General features: G+C 34.8%; 2 protein-coding genes and 1 pseudogene across 2 annotated transcripts; 1 reads left to right on the top strand and 2 right to left on the bottom strand.

The window, feature by feature from the left end:
* The first annotated feature begins 3,612 nt into the window (after positions 1–3,612).
* On the top strand, positions 3,613–4,540 carry LOC143431008 (uncharacterized). Its single transcript, XM_076907495.1, has 5 exons — positions 3,613–3,633; positions 3,677–3,857; positions 3,916–4,077; positions 4,196–4,463; positions 4,513–4,540. Exons 1-5 carry the CDS (start codon positions 3,613–3,615, stop codon positions 4,538–4,540), a joined length of 660 nt encoding a protein of 219 aa, XP_076763610.1.
* A 9,440-nt stretch (positions 4,541–13,980) lies between these two features.
* On the bottom strand, positions 13,981–15,034 carry LOC143431006 (terpene synthase-like). The gene is made up of 7 exons (XM_076907494.1): positions 15,002–15,034; positions 14,825–14,945; positions 14,659–14,749; positions 14,613–14,617; positions 14,417–14,541; positions 14,255–14,373; positions 13,981–14,164 (listed from the first exon to the last, which is right to left on the bottom strand). Exons 1-7 carry the CDS (start codon positions 15,032–15,034, stop codon positions 13,981–13,983), a joined length of 678 nt encoding a protein of 225 aa, XP_076763609.1.
* A 536-nt stretch (positions 15,035–15,570) lies between these two features.
* Positions 15,571–16,206, bottom strand: LOC143431005 (terpene synthase pseudogene; annotated as a pseudogene).
* Positions 16,207–21,817: the final 5,611 nt, after the last annotated feature.

The raw sequence follows: 21,817 nt of genomic DNA, 5'->3' as shown, positions 1-21,817 counted from the left end.
TATTTTCTTTTTACCCTAGGGATTTTGATACTGTACTTTGGTATTGTTGTATGGAGAAGAACGCCGCTCTATTATTGTATGGTTTGGTTTGAGTTTTATTTTTATATTTATGTTTATTTTCTACTAGTTTTACATTATTTCTCACCGGTAGATGGCGTTTGAGAAAGCATGTTGTGGAGGTCCTTGACTACTATATTTTCTTCTAATTAACTTTCATGACGCTTGCTTTTATATAACAATTTTATTTAACAAATAACAAGTCTTTAACAAATTAGATAAATTGAAGTAGAAGCTTAGAAATATAAATTTAGATTTTATAAAGAATAATTATGATGTGATGTCTTTGGTGGCTCAGAAATAAGTGAATAATAAATTTGAAAGACGTAGCAAACGAGAGTCTCTTTTTTATAGATGGCGCGAATTAATTTTGAAACAATTTCCTAACGAAAATGTATCTTCCGAGGAGCGGAAGTAGATGGCAGTGAATGTATTTGCTGAGATGTGGAAGTCGATAACGCCATAATGTTGTGGCGGTTGATTGAGATTGGAGAGTTTGTTCAAATCACAACTACCATGTGTATTTCGCGTAGACTTCTTTTATTGCGTTCTCTGCACGTCCTTACACCTCTGAAGCCCTGAAAGGAATAGGACGGTGTTTTTTGTATTTTTTTCTACATTTCTTATACTAAGTCTTACCAACTACCTTATCTTAGGGTTATTAGCTAAGAACTAGATCTTTTGTTCTTATTCTAATATTATACTATCTTAAAACTACCCTTAAGCTATTTTACTCTATTTTACTTATGCTAACTTAGTCTAAATGTCACCCTGCGTGACTTCTTATTGTCGGTTGCCACAGTAGGAACATCTGTTTCGCTCTTGGTCAACCGTTCGTCCCATCGTATTGTTTAGTGGTTTCAACGAATTTTATGGAATCGCTGTGAGCGAAACTGTTATCCCAAAATTTTTAATTTCTCTGTTTCATCTGAATTAAAAGTGCTACAACATACCAGGCTTCTGTGCATACAGAGATCCTGTCTTGCCCAACTGAGGTCGATCGAGGTCTGAGTTTTAACCAACTCCACCTTTAAGCGACTCTACAGCAGTGTTGGATTTCGATGTGGGCACTTCCTGGGGTACCGAGTACAACACTTGTTGAGAGACTTTAAAGGTCTATTCAGATGCCAGTTCTGCACTCAATTAATGAAGCAGAAATTAGAAGAACAGGAGACAGAAATCTGAGCTATGGCGAAAACTACTTTGTGCTTATATGGTTGAGAATGAGTAAGTCAAGGTACGAAGGTCAACGGATAGATGTAGGGCAGAGGACAAGATAAATAAGCTGGTAGAGGCTAAAGGAATTGGAATTTAGGAACTATGATTAGTATGTTTGTGTTGTCAATATTGGCAGAGGGTTTGTCATGCAACAGCAGAGGTCGTTAACCTTTTTGTTATCAGTGTGTTGAACAAGGATTTAAAGTCATTCGATGTGCAACAACATTTGTATTGTTATATACGTCAGGGTTAACATACCTGTTCCACAATATTATATTACACAGTAGTAGAATACAATACAGTTTTTATTATTAATAGAAGCCTTGTGTTTGCAAGGTCTTAGCCAGGTGCCCGATATCGGTAACATTCATTATTACTTTAAGTTTTGTACAATTTTCCAAATGTTCAGATGTTCGACAACCTCGTTGTGGACTTAACGCTGCTTTCATGTGAGAGAAAAATTTGCTCATAGGCAAAGCGGAAAGAAGAGTAAAAACAATTTTCTTTGAACAGATGAAAAATCTCAGGTAAGATCTCAAACAGTTGGGGATAGCGGAAGATTTTTTGAAATTTTCCTCTTCCAGAGACTTCTTTAGTGCATTGAATTTTAATGTCCATAATTTCAAAGATGTAAATTCAACCTGTTACATTTGAAAATCAACAATATTCATCCGACTAATAAGATCCAATTAGGTAGTTGTCAAATCAAGTACATCAGGCTTAATAAGGTAAAATAGCTGGGGCGATAGGAGTACTTCGAAGCTGCGATATCTCAAACTCTTGGGCGCCAGCTACACAGAATGTAGCACAAAAATGGACTACACAACCCGGTAAATACAGGACGGAACAATTCAATTGAAAACGTCGAAATTAAATATTCTAGAGACCATTGTGTTGAAGGTCGCTAAAGTTTACGAAATTACTTAAAACGTTGTAATCTCAAAAATAGCCTTTTCGTCACGAACGTGTAATAAACGAAGTCCTCGAAGACACCACGTTTTAATCCGTCAGTCGGAACACCTCTTGATCCCTTTAATTGCGGTGCGCTTTATGCGCTGCGGTCCATGGCTCACCCGCAGGACCGTTGAACTGGTCATTCTCCTGTAGGAGTTAGGAGGGTTATCGACACACGAGCGCCATAGACACCCGGAGATCAGAAATGAAAAGAGAATCAAAGCAGGAATAGACCAAGCAATAGAGCCTCGGCTTGGTCGAAGGAGGAGATGGACCTACTAATAATGCTTAATGGAAGATTCAAGAACCCATTGCAGCCAAATGTAGCAATAAGAGAATTCCTGCCAAACAAGACTCTTAAACAAATTAGCGATAAAAGGAGGCTCTTACCTTTCAGAAGGGAGGAAGGAATAGCAGAGCCACCGTACGAATCGGCCATCGAGGAGCTCAATGACGAAATCTATGTGGAGCGTGAAGTAATAAGATGGAAAGAGCTCCTCCATGAGAGCATAAAGTCCAGCCACTTCAATGAAAATAAGATCAAGAGCATGACAGCGCTGGAAATTGATGGAATCAAAAAGGTCCATCTTGGACAGGACGGTGCATTGCAGATCCTGGCAAAGATGTATAACCTTCTACTGGTAAGCCAAATGTATCCACTGCAGTTGAGACGCAACCGAACCACGCTCATACCCAAACCAGGGAAGAGCGTATAACAGGTTAGCAATTGATAAAAGAATTAGGCGTTGCGTCAAACAGCACCCAAGACAGAAGGAATTTGCCAAGGAGAATGGCTGCAAAAATAACATAGCCATCTTGAGCAGTGTGCTGACCATTATGAAAAAAAGCGACAGCGGAGTAATTACAATAGTAGACGTATCAAAGGCATTTGACACAGTCCCCCACAGTGTGTTGGGCATCAGTCGTCTAGCTGTCAAGGAGGGCCCAGCGGCGGCCTGCCAGTACATTGAAAATACATACAAAGACACTAAGACAATTATTACATGCAAAAACGGCAAAACTCTGGAGGTGGACCTGCTTCGAGAAGTTAAGCAAGCAGACCCATTATCTTCGTTCCTATTTAATTTGGCGATTGACTCGATTATCGGGTCTATTGACAGGGTGACGGAGGGTGTTAAAGTGGGAGGCGAGAGTGTCTCCATATTAGCATTCGCCGACGACTTGATACTTCTGGCGAAAAACAAAGGAGAAGTCCAGAAGCAATGTGAAAAACTTTACAAATATCTCGACAAATTGAAAATGACAGTAGCAGTCGAGAAATGTTATACATTCCAGATCGACGGGCAAAGGAAAACATGGTACTTGACAAATCCGGAATTAAAGATGGGACATCAGGTGATTCCTTACGCTGATCTCTAACAAATGTTTAAATATTTGGGAGTTGTCATAAGCTTCATCAAAAAGTTAATCTTATAAGAACGTACAGAGAGTGGCGAACATAGTGAAGTTAGCTAAGCTGAGGAACGCTCTAAAAATGAGATGTTCCGATGATGCAGCAGTACGCAACGTTTGCGTTAGGCAGGAAGATATTATAAAGAAGTATGCCATATTAATTGGTTATCAGTGGCCAATGGAGCCACAGATTGAGCCTCCAACAAATCGAAGATGTACGAAAAGCCCTTCGTGAGAGGAACACAGACAAATGAAGGCAACTCGTCTCCCAAGGCAAGGATATTAAAGAGTCTTATGATAAAATTGGCAATGGATGGCTTTATTACCCTGATCTACTGAGGCCGTCCAGATATTTGGACGTTATTAAACTAAGAACAAATATATCTGGCATTACAGCAGCATTGAGAAGAGCAGATAGTGATAGAAACTATCTGTGTGGAATATATGGCGTCTAGGCTGAGACCCTGGGGCATATTTTGGGCAAATGCTTCCACACAAAACCAATGAGAATCGCAGAGACACAATGATATATACAAGTTGATCGTGAACAAAGTTTCGAGTAGATGTGCGGTGTTTGAAGAGCCTGAAGTTGTGGGTAACCACAGAAAACCAGATCTGATTATTAAAGACCAGAATAGGATCCTCGTGGTAGACGTACAAGTACGGTACGAAGACAAAGAAAATGTTCACAACGTGTATCAAGAAAAATTAAGAAAATATAAAGACACCGCTGAATATATCGAACTAAAATTAAATGGACTAACAGCACAAGTAGTCCCTATAGTAATTGGTTGTAGGGGAGCAGTGCTAAAATGTACAAGGTAATCGTTCTAAGTTATTTATTTACTTATTTATTTAGTCGATTTTAAGGGAACTGGACGAACCCTACGGAGAATAAAGTTTTAAAGTAATGATAAGCATGCTTAGAAATTTTACTAACAAACAATGGATTGCTCTCAGGCTATATACTGAAGGTTTTACAACGGACCATGCCAGTAAGGCTGGACGAAATTTCTTAAACTACTAACAGCATGCTTAAGGCATGGTCGCAAGGCTACATATATTGTATAGACGAAGCAGTTGTTAGCTGAACAATTTGTGTTAGCTCGTCTCTGCGCTTTACACTGAGCGGATCGAGTCTTACTGTATTCTTGTACGGTAAAACGCGGGGCGGATTCTATGTATAGAGAACCTGAGGCGACACCTACGCATGGTTTTCTCTGCGCCCAAACTTCGGTGTGTGGCCAAGTTCGTTTTCCCAAAGGGGCCATCGTTTCCTAATTTTTCCAAACTCGCGGACAGATTTTTTGGCAGCGACGCTAGAAAGTAGGCTCGCATCATAGTTGCTGTTATTATTTATTTGTTATATACCCTACGAGGGTGTTAAACCTCGGAAATCCACTGACCTTCCTTCCATCTAAGGGTCAATACAGAGTTTACGCAAATGCCTCGTCATCTAATTAGTGACGCGTATGAATGGATTAACGAGATTTCCAATCTGTCCTTAAGTGTAGCCTTTCGTACCTTAGCCTCGCATCAAACAATCGCATCAACAAATCAATCTTGCGTGAGTTTTTCCCATTACGGATCGCTGTCTCCTTTTATTGAATATAAATGGGACAAGTTATAGAATCTCAATATTGACTCAACACCAATCCATCCAATTTATAAATAAAAATTCCTTACAGCTAACAAAGAGTCAGGACTAAAAAGGTCTTCTACCCTTTGCTAAAGTACTGCTGAAGAATACACTCAGTGCATAGGCGAATGAAATAAGAGATGACTTATTTCAAGTGACGAAAATATAGTGCATGCTCCTAGCCCCTACTGGAAGCTTTGATTATCCGAGGGGTTTGCATAGGAAGTTTATTTTGCGTGTGCTTTAAAAGCGTGGAAGCAGACTCGCGCCTTCTCCTGGGGTCAGGTTCACAATAATCTGAAGGGAATCTGGTGAACAGATTAAATCAGTTTCGTGTTTAAAAGGACTGGTACCTGGGTTCATACGTATAAACTCGGCAATTATAATTAATTCCATTCAATGCCGCTAAAGTTCCAGTCGCTATCCTCAATGTAGCTATGTATTCTTTTTCCAAATCCATTTCGCGAGGGTAACTTTCTATTTAGATTAAATTTGGTGTCCATCTGATTCGTCTGCGTTATCCGATTAACGATGCTTTTCTTGTGCAACAGTTGACTTGCAAGCAAACTGTTGTTAGTTTTTAATTGATAATTATGTGAGAACAGTATTTTAACGTTATGATGAAAGTGAATAGATTACGAAAAATTTTCTACGTAAAATTGCAAGAAAAGATATTTATAATATATTTACTATAATAAATTGATTATAACTTGTTTCATCTTTTTAGAATTCCCTATGATCCTTACGAGCGTATACACCTATTCATAGACGAATTAAACCAATACTTTCGAATCATGAAGATCGTGGCAACATTTCACATTTCTAAGAGAAGCAACAACCCTGTCATTGTTGCTGCAACATTTCAGACAAATTCACTCGCGTCCCTGCTGATCTTGAATGAAAAATTTGAAAAGGAGAATGGTAGAACCGAATGTGTCTCTCCATTGTATTAAGTCAAAAAAGGGAAAAGTTTTTCTTTTTTTCGATAAAGATAAACATCAAAGGTAAAATTACCATAACTAATCAAGGAAAACTTTTGCAACGAGCTACTTTCTCAGCAGATCCGAGCAAAAGAAAATTGATAGATACCTTTTCTAACCTAGTTGGAACACATTTTTGCTACTTTAAATGTAACTGAGAAGTTATAATATCTATCTGAAATAACAAGTTTACGCGTAGCAAAATTCTATCTATATTCTAACATTGACACAAGCGATTTCGTTTGAGCTCACGTATAACCGTGAATTAAAAAGTAATAGAACCATTAGAGGGCGAAACACCAGCGCCACGATGGTCGCCACATATGTGAGAGGAATTTGAAAACGTCATTATGCTCTAATGATAAGTCTATTACGTCCTTGACTTTCGCTCTTCTAATTTCTCTTACATTTTTATAAAATGGAGTTAATACAATATTTTTTAATTTTAGTGATAGTAAATTCAGGATTTGAAAATTTTCATTCTTATTCGCCGAAGTCCTATAGAGAAATTTTATGTGGTTCATTTCTTAAAAAATGCATTCAACATATTTTTAACCAATTTTTTGTTTTTCCGTTAGAATTTGTTACCCTTTTAAAAATTGCTTCATCTAATAATTTTGTTGATACGAAATCCTCTTATTTCATTTTATTTAGAATAAAGTTATTACTTTTCCGGCACTTTTTGATAATATTATAATAATATTGGGAGATGAATAGTAAATTACCAGATTTATGGTCTATAATTTCCATATTAAACCGACAAGTGGACTTGGGTTACTTTCAAAATAAGCATTTTTATCATTCCATTAACCAGCTAATCTTCGTTTTATAAAATCTTATGGATGTTAAATACATTATTTACAATTTGCTTCGAAATGATAAGATAACGTAGAAATGTAAATATTAAAATAGCTAGATTGACTTTTTTAAAAGTCGACTTAAGTTACTTTTGAAATAAACGGCTCGTAAAATTGCTAGCTAATCGAAAAACAGTTTTGAGCGGTTATCGAGTTAGCAGTTTGTAGGTTTAATTCAGCAATAGCTGGTTTAGGTTCGATTAGACAAACGATGTTTGCAAATACGGAATAATTACTAAAAAAAAAAAGAAAATAAAAGGAAGAACGAAAGGGGAAAGATTAAACTTGCTTGACAACAAAGATTGAGCAACTTTTTCATTGCTAGCAGGATGTTCAAAAATTTTGCATGCATGCATACATAAAAACAAGTAAATAACTGAACCCAAGCAGAGCGATTTATTTTATTTTCCAAATATTCTAGCGTGCACACACTTCTCTTTCACGGTATTTTATACACTTTTGCATATTATGCGAATTTCGTGCTCCCTTTCGCGCATAGAAACTTACCATAAATGCATAGCCATACCTGATTCAATAATTCAATTTATTTCAATAATTCAATAATTCAAATTAAATATTGTTGTAGTATATACTAAAGAAACGTACGTTTCCAAAACTGCATATAATATTAAACAGCAAATTTAGTTAGTCTTTATTCGTTAGTTATTTCCTTCCTACATCTTTCTTTGCCACCTTGTTTCGATTTTTAAAAAATTAAAGGTTGCTCTACTTGACGCGGAAGGAATTTATGAACCTTTGCATGGTACTTGAAACAGATGGAAATTGAAACAACGGAAGGTTAATTCTAAGTAAATTAATTTTCGTTTCACGATCTAATACAGTTATTCGTAAAATATTGTTAAATAAGTCAGGAGGCACAATATCTATAAAAATCTTTCATCACAATTTATTTTATTAACTTTCATCAGACCTTTATAAGATCTCGTCACCCATAGAAAAGAGTTAAAAGTTAAAAACATACGAAACATCATAGGATACACATACCAAATTGCTTGTCGAACGTTTCATTAATTACTACACTCCCCAACAGTTACCTAAATATAACTTATAAGAAATACAAGTCGTTGAGGATCATTCTCTATCACAGTTAATTCTTCAACCATACCAACGTTAAATTAAACGTTGGCAATTAACACTTTCTATTATTGTATATAACACTACGCATCGTTAGGTAATAAAAACATTATAAGACCTATTTAGCACGGAACTTTTGATGAAAGATCTCAAGTATACTATAGATTAAAATGGGAGTAAAGAATGAGGAAAATAATTCTAAAAAATTTTATTCTAAAATTATCGCACAGCCTAAAGCATATGCGATCGTACGACAGACAAAGAAGTAAAATGAAGTATGTCAAAGTAACTGATAAACGGCCAGGATTTTCATTTACATGCAAAGACTATCCGCATTATTATTTCGTGGTGTGAAAAACATGAATTTCACCGAGGAACATATCCAACGCGAGCCACGAAATTACTCTCGATGACAAATCTTAATACAAAACTTGTTTGGCTGCACGCTTGTCTTGGACTAGTTATATTCTTATACAATTTATACTGAATTTAGCGCTGTATCGCTCCCAGTCGTGTCTTTCCGTCAATTAATCTTGAAACTTTTGCTAGAATTTCAAGGAAACACAAATATCAAATAATACATGTGTACTTATGTTATATAAAGCCTGTTATATAAAGAACTAAGGACTTTTACCGCACAACTCCTGTCACTGTCACAGTTACCTGTGCACATTTATAACTTGTATACATCAATTCGAGATAATATCGTACGTAGAACGTGTTTATTGTATAGACACGGAGAATATGCAAAATCATAACGTCTCAGCGCAACGATAACAAAATGGCCTATGAACTTATAATATACTTACGATAAACGTAAAAATAAGTTGGGCAGATAGAGAGTAAAAAAATGCAAGTGAGATTGAAATCTAGGTGGCACTGCGATATGGATTCTTCTGTCGCGCATGCGCACTCAATTTTATGGTACACCGACATCAAAGGTGCCGACAGAGAGTTTCGCTACTGTATACTGTGGTATCATCGATCAAGGTAATTCATGGCCTGAGGCCCTAAGTGAATGCACGGTCAGTTAGGCAAAGATTATTTGCGGAGGACATAAAACAGCGAAGGGCATCGTTAAGTGCGAGGAGAAATTCGAGTGTATTAAGAGTCATTTTGGGATATATTCCTCTATGAACATACCATTCGTGTCCGCTCAATGTAATCAACTACAGTTTCGATAGCAATTAATTAAATTTCCACGATTGTACAATACTTTCAGTTATCGCGAATAACGATCGTACGTAATAAAATGCGAAATGTAGACACTCGTGTAGTTATTTCGTATATCACATACTGAAACCATCAGATTACAAGAGAACACGGTAGCCGGTGTTATAAACCACTTCAGCCTCATTCGAAAACTTCCGCAAACATTTTCATTTCCGGTCGTGTTCACCCCAATAGTTTTTTACTTAATTGGATTGACCATTTCAATATTTTTCACTGAAGCAGATGAATGTTTCGATGAATCGTTTTATAGTATTGCTCTGAAGTTCTTCTCGTTCCAAGTTAAAGTTAAAAAGTTAATCAATCTTAAAAGAAACTACCTAAATGGGTCTAAATATAATAAAAGGAGTTTTAGTATTCTATTATAGCAAACAAATCTGTTACCACGAATATAGCATTTCGATTAGATATATATTTTATATAGACGCGCGTTAATTTTTGACACGCTGAAATTGTTTGTTTTTCATTAAAATTTTCAAGAACACATGGTTAAGAATTATATTGGCTGTGATGTAAAAATGGCGAAGCACTGGTAAATAAACCCAGCGGCTTATAGATTAATGTGAGAATTAAATGAATCCTGGAGCACTTCATTTGAAAATCTCTAGCATCATTGACGACGCAGCGCCGCTAGATTACTTCCGTCGTCCTCAAAATATGTTCAAATATCCCTCCACAAAAAACACTGTTATTTTGCCGTGTAGGTTAGGAACTAAGGAATTAATTAATGGTAAGCTTACGATAGCTTCAAAATCTCATTACCAGCGTAACACAATACTCCTTAAAAAGAACCATGGTGAAAACGTTTGTCAGATTAGCAATTTCCTTTGTCCTTATCTTCGTGGCTCGAAAAAAATTGTCGTAATTGTCCCGACCAGCGGAACAATAAAACGTGGGGTCTACGAAGACCTCGTTTATTACATGTTCGCGACGAATATCTTTACATAAAACTTACATAAATGTAAATATCTACATACATAGAACTATTTTCTTCTGTTTTTATGAAATTTGTAATTTATGTACAATTTGTGTTTGCAAGAGTTTACTTGTGCTGTGTCGTGGAATTGTAGAAAGAACGTTGGTGAGCCCTGGATCTATTATTTATCGACGTTTTTAAAGGTACGTTTATGTCAATCGAGTTGCATTTGTATGCTAAAAAAGTATGAAATAATTTTTTACTATACACCACAAGAATTCTCGAATAAAAATTTTATTTATACTATGGGTAATTCTGCTATATACATATTACGTAGAAATTAATTTGCAACCGTGAAAAAATATAGATATCGATCTGTTATGAATCTATTGTTGATTTACGACGTTATTATACTTATATACTTATTAATAATTCACGATGCAAAACGTTAGAAACAGTAACTTCTTCTTCTGCAAAAAAATATATCACAGATAAAATCACCTCACCTGTTTTTCAGAGTTTACGTTTTTCTGCCTTCGCCTTCAAATAAAAATGAAAATGTAATGCAACGAAGAATGTTGATGAAACGAATGCCACGAAGTGCTATAAAATGATGATTCCCTTTTTCCACGTGTCACTTTAGATTGCTAGTGTCTCGTTTTTAAGAATTTAAGAATATAAGACACGTGCTGACGATCGTCGATATAATTTACATATTTTCCTATGTGCATTAGTTCCATTTTTATTTGCGTTCAGTAAAACAACCGAGACGACGACTTTAATCGTATCTGGAACACATCATGGAGACAAACAAGACTGAATTAGTATAGCATCCGGACTAGAAAATATATTGTTGACTAAAGCGAGGCTGCTTAGAGGTTTTTAAAAGTGAATAGGAGGGTCGTTTTTTTTCTTACGGAAGATTTTTTTTACACCTCTGGGCATATACGAAAATTTTCATTTCCTTATGAATATGTAGAGCTCGCGTATAGGATCGTAGTGTTGGCTGTGGCAAGTCTATACTATAAACCGTTGGGTTTGGACAAGTAAGTCGAATTATCGAATCAGGCAAAGTTATTATTATATTAGACCAAAGTTCTATCAACTCATTTACCATTTGAGCAAAAGTACAGTGTTCAGTGAATTGTCTTAATTTTTAAATAATACTTTAATTCAGTAAGTATTTTTACTTTCGTTCTACCGTTGAAAATCTCGTAAAATGTATAAAAAGTGCAGAGAGTAAGAGAGTTTCTTTGCGCTGTTTACTGTGAACAACAGCTAAACTGGTCATATTGTTCCGTTAATAATTTGAAAACAAAGTGGCAGTCAAATCTTTCTGGCAGAGGTAAAAGTCTCCTAAGCCATTATTCACGCCTGGAGTAGGTGACGTTTTCTGTAAATATAGCGTCAAGCTTTTTTTATAATATCTCGACAATTTCTAAGCGTATTTGCATGTACGCATATTAAGCCTGAAAAAGAAAATACGAGTGTTGGTACAGGTTAGATAAGTTTCTCAATCAAAGGAAATCGATCATTTGCGCAGTATGAATTTTAACGAAACAAATATTATTAATTTATGTAACATTTTTAGTCACTGTGCTTCAAAAACTGAATCTGACAGTCAAATATCCATGAGAACGAATCTCCCAAACCGTTTATTCTCATGAAAAATGACCCTCGCTTTCGATCTTAAGAGCCTCCAACGCCTCCCCGAAGGCACAAATTGAGATGAAAAAAATGTTGCAGATTCAACGCTCTACTATATCAGAGATTATTCGTCTAGCAAAAATCGCGGATACCAAGGAGGAAGAGGTCAGATTATACTTGATTACGAATCGATCTTGAAAATTTCAAACACGTGTAAACCTCTTTTTACAGGTATTAATGGAACCATACAACTATTATGTTCAATTACCGGGATCTGAAGGTATGTTGACTGCCACAATATCAGAAGTTCTCAATTATTGGTTTAAAATACCGCAAGATAAGCTACATATTATGGAGGATATTGCACGGCTAACTGTAATTGGATACCTTTTGTAAGTATTCCAGATCCCGCTGTTTGCCGTACACTTATTTTAATGGCAAGATTTCTCAATGCATCGGGTGAGAACCGAAGTGTCTGTTTGGTCATTTGAGTCTGTTATTTGCAGAGTCGATGATATTCAAGATAATTCGACCATGAGAGGCGGTATACCTGTAGCGCATAGTATTTACGGTGTAGGAAGTGCATCAAATTCAGCGTTATTTGCCATGTCAATTGCTCTGAAACGGGCGCTCCAGTTAAATCATCAAGAGGTGAAAATAAAATGTTCGAATAACACTAGGTTTTCGGACATTTCTTATAAAAGGCAATCTAATTTTACACTATAAGCTTAAAAAAGAAAGTGAAAATATGAGACATACATTTATACGTATAATAGAAAATATGTATTACTCGATAATATTTTAGGTTATTGTGTTCCATAATCATCGTTCTAAACACGAGGTGGTTCTCTGGTTGGGTACAACATGTTATATATTCTATCATGCTTTTGGTTAGAATCAAGTATTGAAAGAAGGGCTGCTTACATTTATTATCTGCCATCAGGTTTCTTTTTGCATATCCAGCAGGCTCAGCGATATCTTTGAAGATTCTAATGACAGATGATCGATCACCACGACCGCCTATTTTCAATTTCATCCAAATATTCGAAAGATCTGGAGATATTATATTTCCTTTTTCTGCAATCTGTTCTGATTTCTGTCAATTTTTGTTCCTGCTTCTTCACTTCCATTTGATAAGTTTTAATTCTCTTCAGTGCTCGTACTGGCCATATTTTTTTAAAATTCGATTTCCTTTAAAATGAACAGGAATTGTTAAATAGATATATATCAATAGAGAGGATTGTCCTTACAATCTCAAATTCAAAACTCTTGCGAGTGCCACATTGGAAGTCATCGAGAAGTTAATTAAAAATCGACGGGATGTCTTCTTAGATTACGGTACGTGCAACCTCGTAGCACGTAAAATGGTCGAGAACAAAACCCGATTACATCTGCACCATTCTTCCTTTTTACATTTCAGACGTGTGATATAGCGAGTTGGCAGGATATGTGTGCGAATGTCTTAGTTTACAACGAATGGTGTACTTAAAAAATTCAATGTGTTCAATCAATTGGTACTGCTATCGGTTTTAAAATATTGTATAATCTGTTTTTGACGACTATAAGTGAACTTGAGCCGTTTTTATTATAAATTAATGAAATAACTTTTCTCAATTTTGAAAAGACAGAAGTCTATGGAAAAAATTAATTTCCCCTGAAATATAAACACACATGTAGAGTTCTATAAATAACTTTTATTCGCTACTAAATAAATGTTACATTAAAATTAATAATATTTTACAGCTAATTATTTATTTTTCTTCAATTCGTGGGAGGGATTTAACATAATTATTGTTTATCGTACAGTGGTCCTTATAACTCGATATTATCTGAAACTGGTTATTGAAAAATCGTTAAAACATAAGAAAGAAATTCTTCAATTATTATGATAAATATTACGTGTATTACAGCATTGTAACATCCCTTATACCAACAAATAATGTAGAGTTAAATTGCATCTTTCCTACTGGGTTGCTAATAATCACCCCCGTGCTTCCAACTGTCTAGCTCGTCTAACATCTTATTGAATAGAGGATTTCCACCTAAATGTTCAACTTCTTCCCTCATCTTTTTATCCAATTTCTCAAGTACAGTTCTTGTATAAGCGTATGTTCCATACTTTTTCAATAAGCTGACACAATACCGCTTCAGCTCGATGCTTTTAGTTTTTTGTTTAATAATATCTTTATGACAATAATTAAGGAATCATATTTCACAAAAAAATGCTCACTTTCTTTTCTTTTTTTACTAATTTGAATGAAGGATACTCATTATCTCCTTGCCTTTTGGACCTGCTTGAATGGCATGTACAATGAGAAAGTTGAAATATCCTTCGGTAAGGTCATCGTAACCTTTACTTTCTGCATACTATAAAAAGTAATTAATACTGTAAGTATGATATTGATTTCACACAGATTTCTGTAAAAATCGCGTCGATGTATTCTCTAGCTAAAAGATAATCATAAAATGCCGTATAACAAGAATTTATAAAAAAAAGGTGAGAAATAAAGTGAGAAATAAATATAAATTTTATTCCTATTTTTAACCAGCGAATGCACCGATAAAATTCATGCGGATCGTTGCATAGATCGAACTTTAAGATTTACCTCCTCTACAAAAAAATTATAGTAATCGTTACGAATCTGAAAATACATCGCTAACATTCCCATCAAGGTTGTAACATCCTTTTTATAATCAGAGAATAGTAGCATCAGTCTTGCGATGGTGACAAAAATACCGCATTCTACATGGAGAAATTAAAATAATCACGAATTGAATTAATTATAAAGTTAATTATGGTTTCTTGTTAAAGACTTACTCTGTATTCCCATTACTTTACACTCTGTCTCGGATGGACAAATATAATTGTTCCTCCAATAAAAATCTATACCCTGGCCTCTGGCAATCTGTATGTATTGTTCTGAGAATATTCGTACAGCCTGGTATATTAATTTTGATCAGTATTAGCATATTTGAAATGTAATTAGTAATTAACACTAGGATTAACATTATGGGCCAAATGCGTCATATTAACGCATTTCAAATTTCATTGGGTTAAAACTAAGAAAATCGTCTCTACTGATTTGCATCTATTTTTAACAATTTTAGATTATTTTACAGAAAATTGAATTTTAATAAATATAATCATTACGAGCACTGAAGAGAATAAGAACGTATCAAAGGAAAGTGAACAAGCAAGGACATAAATTGGCAAAATTCAGGACAGTTCGCAGAAAAAGGAAATATAATATTTCTAGATCGTTCGAATATTTGGATGAAATTGAAAATAGGCGGTCGTGGTGATCGATCATCAGTCATTAGAATCTTCGAAGATATGGCTGAGCCTGCTGGATATGCAAAAAGAAACCTGATGGCAGATAATAAATGTAAGCAGCCCTTCTTTCAATATTTGATTCTAACCAAAAGTTTGATAGAAACCAGAGAACCACGTCGTGATTAGAAAGACGATTATGGAACGCATTAGCTTAAAATATTATCGAGTAATACATATTTTCTATTATACGTATAAATGTATGTCTCATATTTTCATTTTCTTTTTTAAGCTTATAGTGTAAAATTAGATTGCCTTTTATAAGAAATGTCCGAAAACCTAGTGTTATTCGAACATTTTATTTTCACCTCTTGATGATTTAACTGGAGCGCCCGTTTCAGAGCAATTGACATGGCAAATAACGCTGAATTTGATGCACTTCCTACACCGTAAATACTATGCGCTACAGGTATACCGCCTCTCATGGTCGAATTATCTTGAATATCATCGACTCTGCAAATAACAGACTCAAATGACCAAACAGACACTTCGGTTCTCACTCGATGCATTGAGAAATCTTGCCATTAAAATAAGTGTACGGCAAACAACGGGATCTGGAATACTTACAAAAGGTATCCAATTACAGTTAGCCGTGCAATATCCTCCATAATATGTAGCTTATCTTGCGGTATTTTAAACCAATAATTGAGAACTTCTGATATTGTGGCAGTCAACATACCTTCAGATCCCGGTAATTGAACATAATAGTTGTATGGTTCCATTAATACCTGTAAAAAGAGGTTTACACGTGTTTGAAATTTTCAAGATCGATTCGTAATCAAGTATAATCTGACCTCTTCCTCCTTGGTATCCGCGATTTTTGCTAGACGAATAATCTCTGATATAGTAGAGCGTTGAATCTGCAACATTTTTTTCATCTCAATTTGTGCCTTCGGGGAGGCGTTGGAGGCTCTTAAGATCGAAAGCGAGGGTCATTTTTCATGAGAATAAACGGTTTGGAAGATTCGTTCTCATGGATATTTGACTGTCAGATTCAGTTTTTGAAGCACAGTGACTAAAAATGTTACATAAATTAATAATATTTGTTTCGTTAAAATGCATACTGTGCAAATGATCGATTTCCTTTGATTGAGAAACTTATCTAACCTGTACCAATACTCGTATTTTCTTTTTCAAGCTTAATATGCGTACATGCAAATACGCTTAGAAATTGTCGAGATATTATAAAAAAAGCTTGACGCTATATTTACAGAAAACGTCACCTACTCCAGGCGTGAATAATGGCTTAGGAGACTTTTACCTCTGCCAGAAAGATTTGACTGCCACTTTGTTTTCAAATTATTAACGGAACAATATGACCAGTTTAGCTGTTGTTCACAGTAAACAGCGCAAAGAAACTCTCTTACTCTCTGCACTTTTTATACATTTTACGAGATTTTCAACGGTAGAACGAAAGTAAAAATACTTACTGAATTAAAGTATTATTTAAAAATTAAGACAATTCACTGAACACTGTACTTTTGCTCAAATGGTAAATGAGTTGATAGAACTTTGGTCTAATATAATAATAACTTTGCCTGATTCGATAATTCGACTTACTTGTCCAAACCCAACGGTTTATAGTATAGACTTGCCACAGCCAACACTACGATCCTATACGCGAGCTCTACATATTCATAAGGAAATGAAAATTTTCGTACATGCCCAGAGGTGTAAAAAAAATCTTCCGTAAGAAAAAAAACGACCCTCCTATTCACTTTTAAAAACCTCTAGGCAGCCTCGCTTTAGTCAACAATATATTTTCTAGTTCGGATGCTATACTAATTCAGTCTTGTTTGTCTCCATGATGTGCTCCAGATACGATTAAAGTCGTCAACTCGGTTGTTTTACTGAACGCAAATAAAAATGGAACTAATGCACATAGGAAAATATGTAAATTATATTGGCGATCGTCAGCACGTGTCTTATATTCTTGGATTCTTAAAAACGAGACACTATCACTCGATTAACTAACAGTCTAAAATGGCACTTGGAAAAAGAGAATCGTCATTTTATAGCACTCCGTGGCATTCGTTTCATCACCATTCTTCGTTGCATTACATTTTCATTTTTTTTTTGAACTCTGAAAAACAGGTGAGGTGGCTTTATCTGTGATATATTTCTTTGCAGAAGAAGAAGTTACTGTTTCTAACGTTTTGCATCGTGAATTATTAATAAGTATATAAGTATAATAACGTAGTAAATCAACAATAGATTCATAACAGATCGATAACTATATTTTTTCACGATTGCAAATTAATTTCTACGTAATATGTATATAGCAGAATTACCCATAGTACAAATAAAATTTTTATTCGAGAATTCTTTTGGTGTATAGTAAAAAATTGTTTCATATTTTTTTAGCATACAAATGCAACTCGATTGACGTAAACGTACCTTTAAAAACGTCGATAAATAATAGATCCAGGACTCACCAACGTTCTTTCTACAATTCCACGACGGAGCACAAGTAAACTCTTGTAAACACAAATTGTACACAAATTACAAATTTCATAAAAACAGAAGAAAATAGTTCTATGTATGTAGATATTTACATTTAGTTTTATGTAAAGTTCTGTAATGTAAGTTTTATGTAAAGATATTCGTGGCGAACATATAATAAACGAGGTCTTCGTAGATCGAAGGTCTTCGCCCCACGTTTTAGTGTTCGGTCGGTCGAAACAATTACGACAATTTTTTTCGAGCCACGTAGATAAAGTCAAAGTAAATTTGCTAATCTGATAAACGTTTTCACGATTGTCTTTTTTAAAGGGTATTTTGTTACGTTGGTAATGAAATTTCGAAGCTATCGTAAGCTTACCATTAATTAATTCCTTAGTTCCTAATCCTCAGAGGCGAAATCGATTCGTATCAATTAAAATGTTTTACAACTAGCAGTGTTTTTTGTGGAGCAATGTTTGAACATATTTTGAGGACTGAAAAATAAAGAAAAAAAATATCTGATTTAACCACTATTGAAACCAATGCCAATGCGTTCATAAAATATATCTCCTTATTCTTCGTTTAGAAAATTATCCCAGGCTAAATCTTTTCTGTGCAAATGTTTTTTTGCGTTCGTCCTACAGGACGTAATCGTAAACCACCCTGTGTAAATTACACTTGGGTTGCTTTCCACCAATCTTCTAAATTTTAATCTTCTACATTTTTTTGTTCTAAATTTTTTTCTTAAATCTAAATTTGATATGAAAAATCCTTCGTCAGAGATATCATAATGGTATAGGAATGGCGTACGCATTATGAATTAATTTTCGATGTGTAAATGGTATCCAGTGGTAAAATGTTATGGTATGACTTGAATAGTGAAGTGGAAACATAGATACATATTTTTACTTCGGCGTGGAACGAATATTCAAGAAAATCAGGAAGCTTGTATGACATAATAACAATGCGCATAACTTTTCTGTATTATGCATTGCATCGCGAAGAAGCGTAAACCGATCCGATCCAGCTCAAAGTCCACAATGTTTATCGCTTTCCCGTTTATCGTTATTCGATGAACAATTAATCGTCACCGTGATATTTGATTATTTTTACCTCTCCACACCCAGAAATCCTTCGAAATTAATTTTCCTCGTACGAAAAAAATGTGAATCCACAAATAAGGTTTGCTTCCGAGATTTTGTTCCCACTGAGAAAAAAGAGAAAGAGAGAAATCCCTCGTAGAACTGCAACGGATTCACAAGAGATGGAATGTAGCCAGACATCCTCACGAATTTTCACCAAAAACTGATATTGTCTCGGTCGAGTCTTGCGGGAATTGTTGCATATAATACTCGTTCACCACATTTTCTTCAAATAAAACGATACATCTTTACACGAGAGTTACGCAGTAAAATATGAGAGATTTTTCTCCGAATATAATTTTTCGAATTTCCACCTTGATAAGTATTTTAGTAATTTTGTAAAAAAAAAATTGAATTCTTCCTTTCTGATTTGAGTTAATTGCGGCAAGAACATTAAATTTTAGAAGACTTTACTCTTCGAAATTTATCTAGTTTAGATTTCTGTCACAGCCGAAATGTGTGTTGTAGATTTAGTTTGGCTGCTAATTTAAATTTAAATTAAAATTAAACCTCAAAAACGTACAGTATAAATTCAGTATGACGCATATATATTTGCATTTCTACTTTATTTATACAACTACATCGTTGTTCAATTCTCTCTTCGTTGAATGCGGGTCATTGGAATTGACGAAATTAAATATTTTAAATCGTTTTCATTAAGCGGAACGAAAATAAATGTCGTGGATTATTTGACCGCTTCTACCTTTTTTTGCCAGCAGCCTAAGGTTTCGTAAAGTTTTAGATTAGGTAAAGACGAATGTTAGGCAATCAATTTCGCGGAAACCGTACTTTCCTCGCCGATTTGAATTGTTTTGTTTCAGGAACAGAGAAACAAGTGTATGATAGCAGTGCACCTTGGAAAATTCTTAATATTATATAATGGAAGGCCTTTTTTTGCAAATACGATACGAGATAATATAATTCTTTGTATAAAAAGTAGGTGTAATAACCTGTCTATTTCTGGGGAGGATGGTACATAGCTCTTTAACAGACATTTTATGACCTCGGGTCTCGAAATTTTTCCATACATTTTTCTCTAACTCTACCCAACTTATTTTCATCAGCACTTCCGCAATAATTCGACGAATGATTAAGATTTTCTGGTGAACGATTGCAACTTTTTCTGCGCTGTTGCTCATTAATTCTCTATCTTAACCACTCTTAAAGTAAAATTTTAATTGAAATTGTTTGTACCAACTCTTTCAGCATCATTCGATTTGAAAGCCTGATATTTTTTTGAAATTTTTGCACGTGATATTTATACGCGGTGGATTGTGAACGTGACGGCCTCACTAACAATACTAAACTCGTAGTATTTTCTTTTACTCATTCATCAAAGTACAAAACCATTAGATTACAATGTTTCGAGCACAGTTGTATCGTTATGTGATGCCCGTATAATGTCTCGACAATTGACATTTAAACGGCAGTTATAAGTCTTTGCAATGCGAGTGGCAAGATGAAGTCTGGCGAAAAATGGGAAAGTAGAGTTATTTAGAGGTTTAGGTGAACTGAACTTTTGAGTTATGACGGTACACGAGGGTTAAGAAGAAAGTTGAGCAAAAGAAGTGAAAGTATGATGATTAATGAGTAATGGTGACACTAAGAATACTAATGGGTATAATCCACGAAATAATTGGTAAGTGTAATACGAATTTTCGTAAATTGTATCTTAACAGCTTGCCACGTGCGATTTTATCGTTATTTATTCATATCTCCTTCTGTCTTCAATGATTATACAAGGACGTGAGTTGCTGGAATCTGTTGAAGTCAGTGGGAAACCGTATTTTTTTACATTGAGCGAACAACCACGACAGAATCGTTGTTATGAAAGCCTTGCTATGAAAAATGATAATGGTGTATTCGGTGTTTTTCCGCTCTTTCGTCATCCAAACAAGTGTCAGTGATATCAAAACACAATTAATAATTTTTATGTACTTTGATATATTCGAAGATAGAAACGCAAGATAAAAACGACGAAGAAATTGATTTAATTCCAGGCAATTTTAAAAGGAGTATGTATGTCGTTTTCTACTAATTCACTTGGAACAGCTTTGAGAATGGCAAGGTTTAATCTTCTGAATAACCATGTAACAAGCTCCTTTTTTCTACAGCAGGAACTGTCACGGGTGAACGTTTATTGTACGTTTTCCTGACATTAATAATATTTTATTCTCGTTTCGCGGACGCTGCATTTTAAACACATCGCCAGTTGTACTTACTTTTACTTTGCATAAGTACATTTCTTTCTAGTTTCGTGGTTAATTTATTTTCAGAAATACCTTTCTATTTTTTATCCTTTTATTTTAGTTCTCATATTCTTGTTATTTATATACACGTACCATTATCATTATTGGTAACAGGATGAAGTAATTAGTGTGTATATATGAATGATTGTCATCTCCTGTCGGTCTATATTTCTCTTTTATTTCACTCTTTTCCTTTGGCATATAAACGTCGGATGTACGCGAATGCCAACACGAAAATATGTGCTGTTGAAAGCTCACGGGTTGTACCTGAGCGTGTTTTATCAAGAAAAAAGATATTCTTCATTTTTTAATCATTTTTTATTTGAAAATTAAATATAGAGTTTAGCTGACACTTTAAAATTTATCATAATCGAGGCAACAGCTTGTACCGGATTATGCGATGTCGAAGAAAATAGTATTATATTTCACGTGCGTAATATAATGTTCCACGGTTAAGGGCGCGCGCGCAGATAACGTCGAAATGAAGTAATCTTACGGCGCTGCGTCGTCAATGGTGCTAGAGATTTCTAGATGAACTGCTCCAGGATTCATTTAATTCCATTCCGTAAAATTTTGTGCTGAGCCAAATTTAAGGGTTTTGTTTTCTAACCGTGTCTTATGTTAGATTTGTTAAAAATAAAAACAGA

The sequence above is a fragment of the Xylocopa sonorina genome, chromosome 16 (assembly GCF_050948175.1).
Source record: "Xylocopa sonorina isolate GNS202 chromosome 16, iyXylSono1_principal, whole genome shotgun sequence".
Lineage (NCBI taxonomy): Eukaryota > Metazoa > Arthropoda > Insecta > Hymenoptera > Apidae > Xylocopa > Xylocopa sonorina.
This window is presented reverse-complemented; position numbering and strand designations above follow the sequence as displayed.

What these genes read in the sequence shown, in the direction of transcription:
- LOC143431006 (XM_076907494.1), bottom strand. Translation starts at nt 15,034, where the DNA reads ATGACGCATTTGGCCCATAATGTTAATCCTAGT. An exon ending in CCCATAATGTTAATCCTAGT is followed by an intron (nt 14,946 to 15,001) that starts GTTAATTACTAA and finishes TTAATATACCAG; the next exon opens with GCTGTACGAATATTCTCAGA. An exon ending in TAAAGTAATGGGAATACAGA is followed by an intron (nt 14,750 to 14,824) that starts GTAAGTCTTTAA and finishes TTCTCCATGTAG; the next exon opens with AATGCGGTATTTTTGTCACC.
- LOC143431008 (XM_076907495.1), top strand. Translation starts at nt 3,613, where the DNA reads ATGTTTAAATATTTGGGAGTT. An exon ending in GCCTCCAACAAATCGAAGAT is followed by an intron (nt 3,858 to 3,915) that starts GTACGAAAAGCC and finishes TCGTCTCCCAAG; the next exon opens with GCAAGGATATTAAAGAGTCT. An exon ending in GCAGTGCTAAAATGTACAAG is followed by an intron (nt 4,464 to 4,512) that starts GTAATCGTTCTA and finishes GTCGATTTTAAG; the next exon opens with GGAACTGGACGAACCCTACG.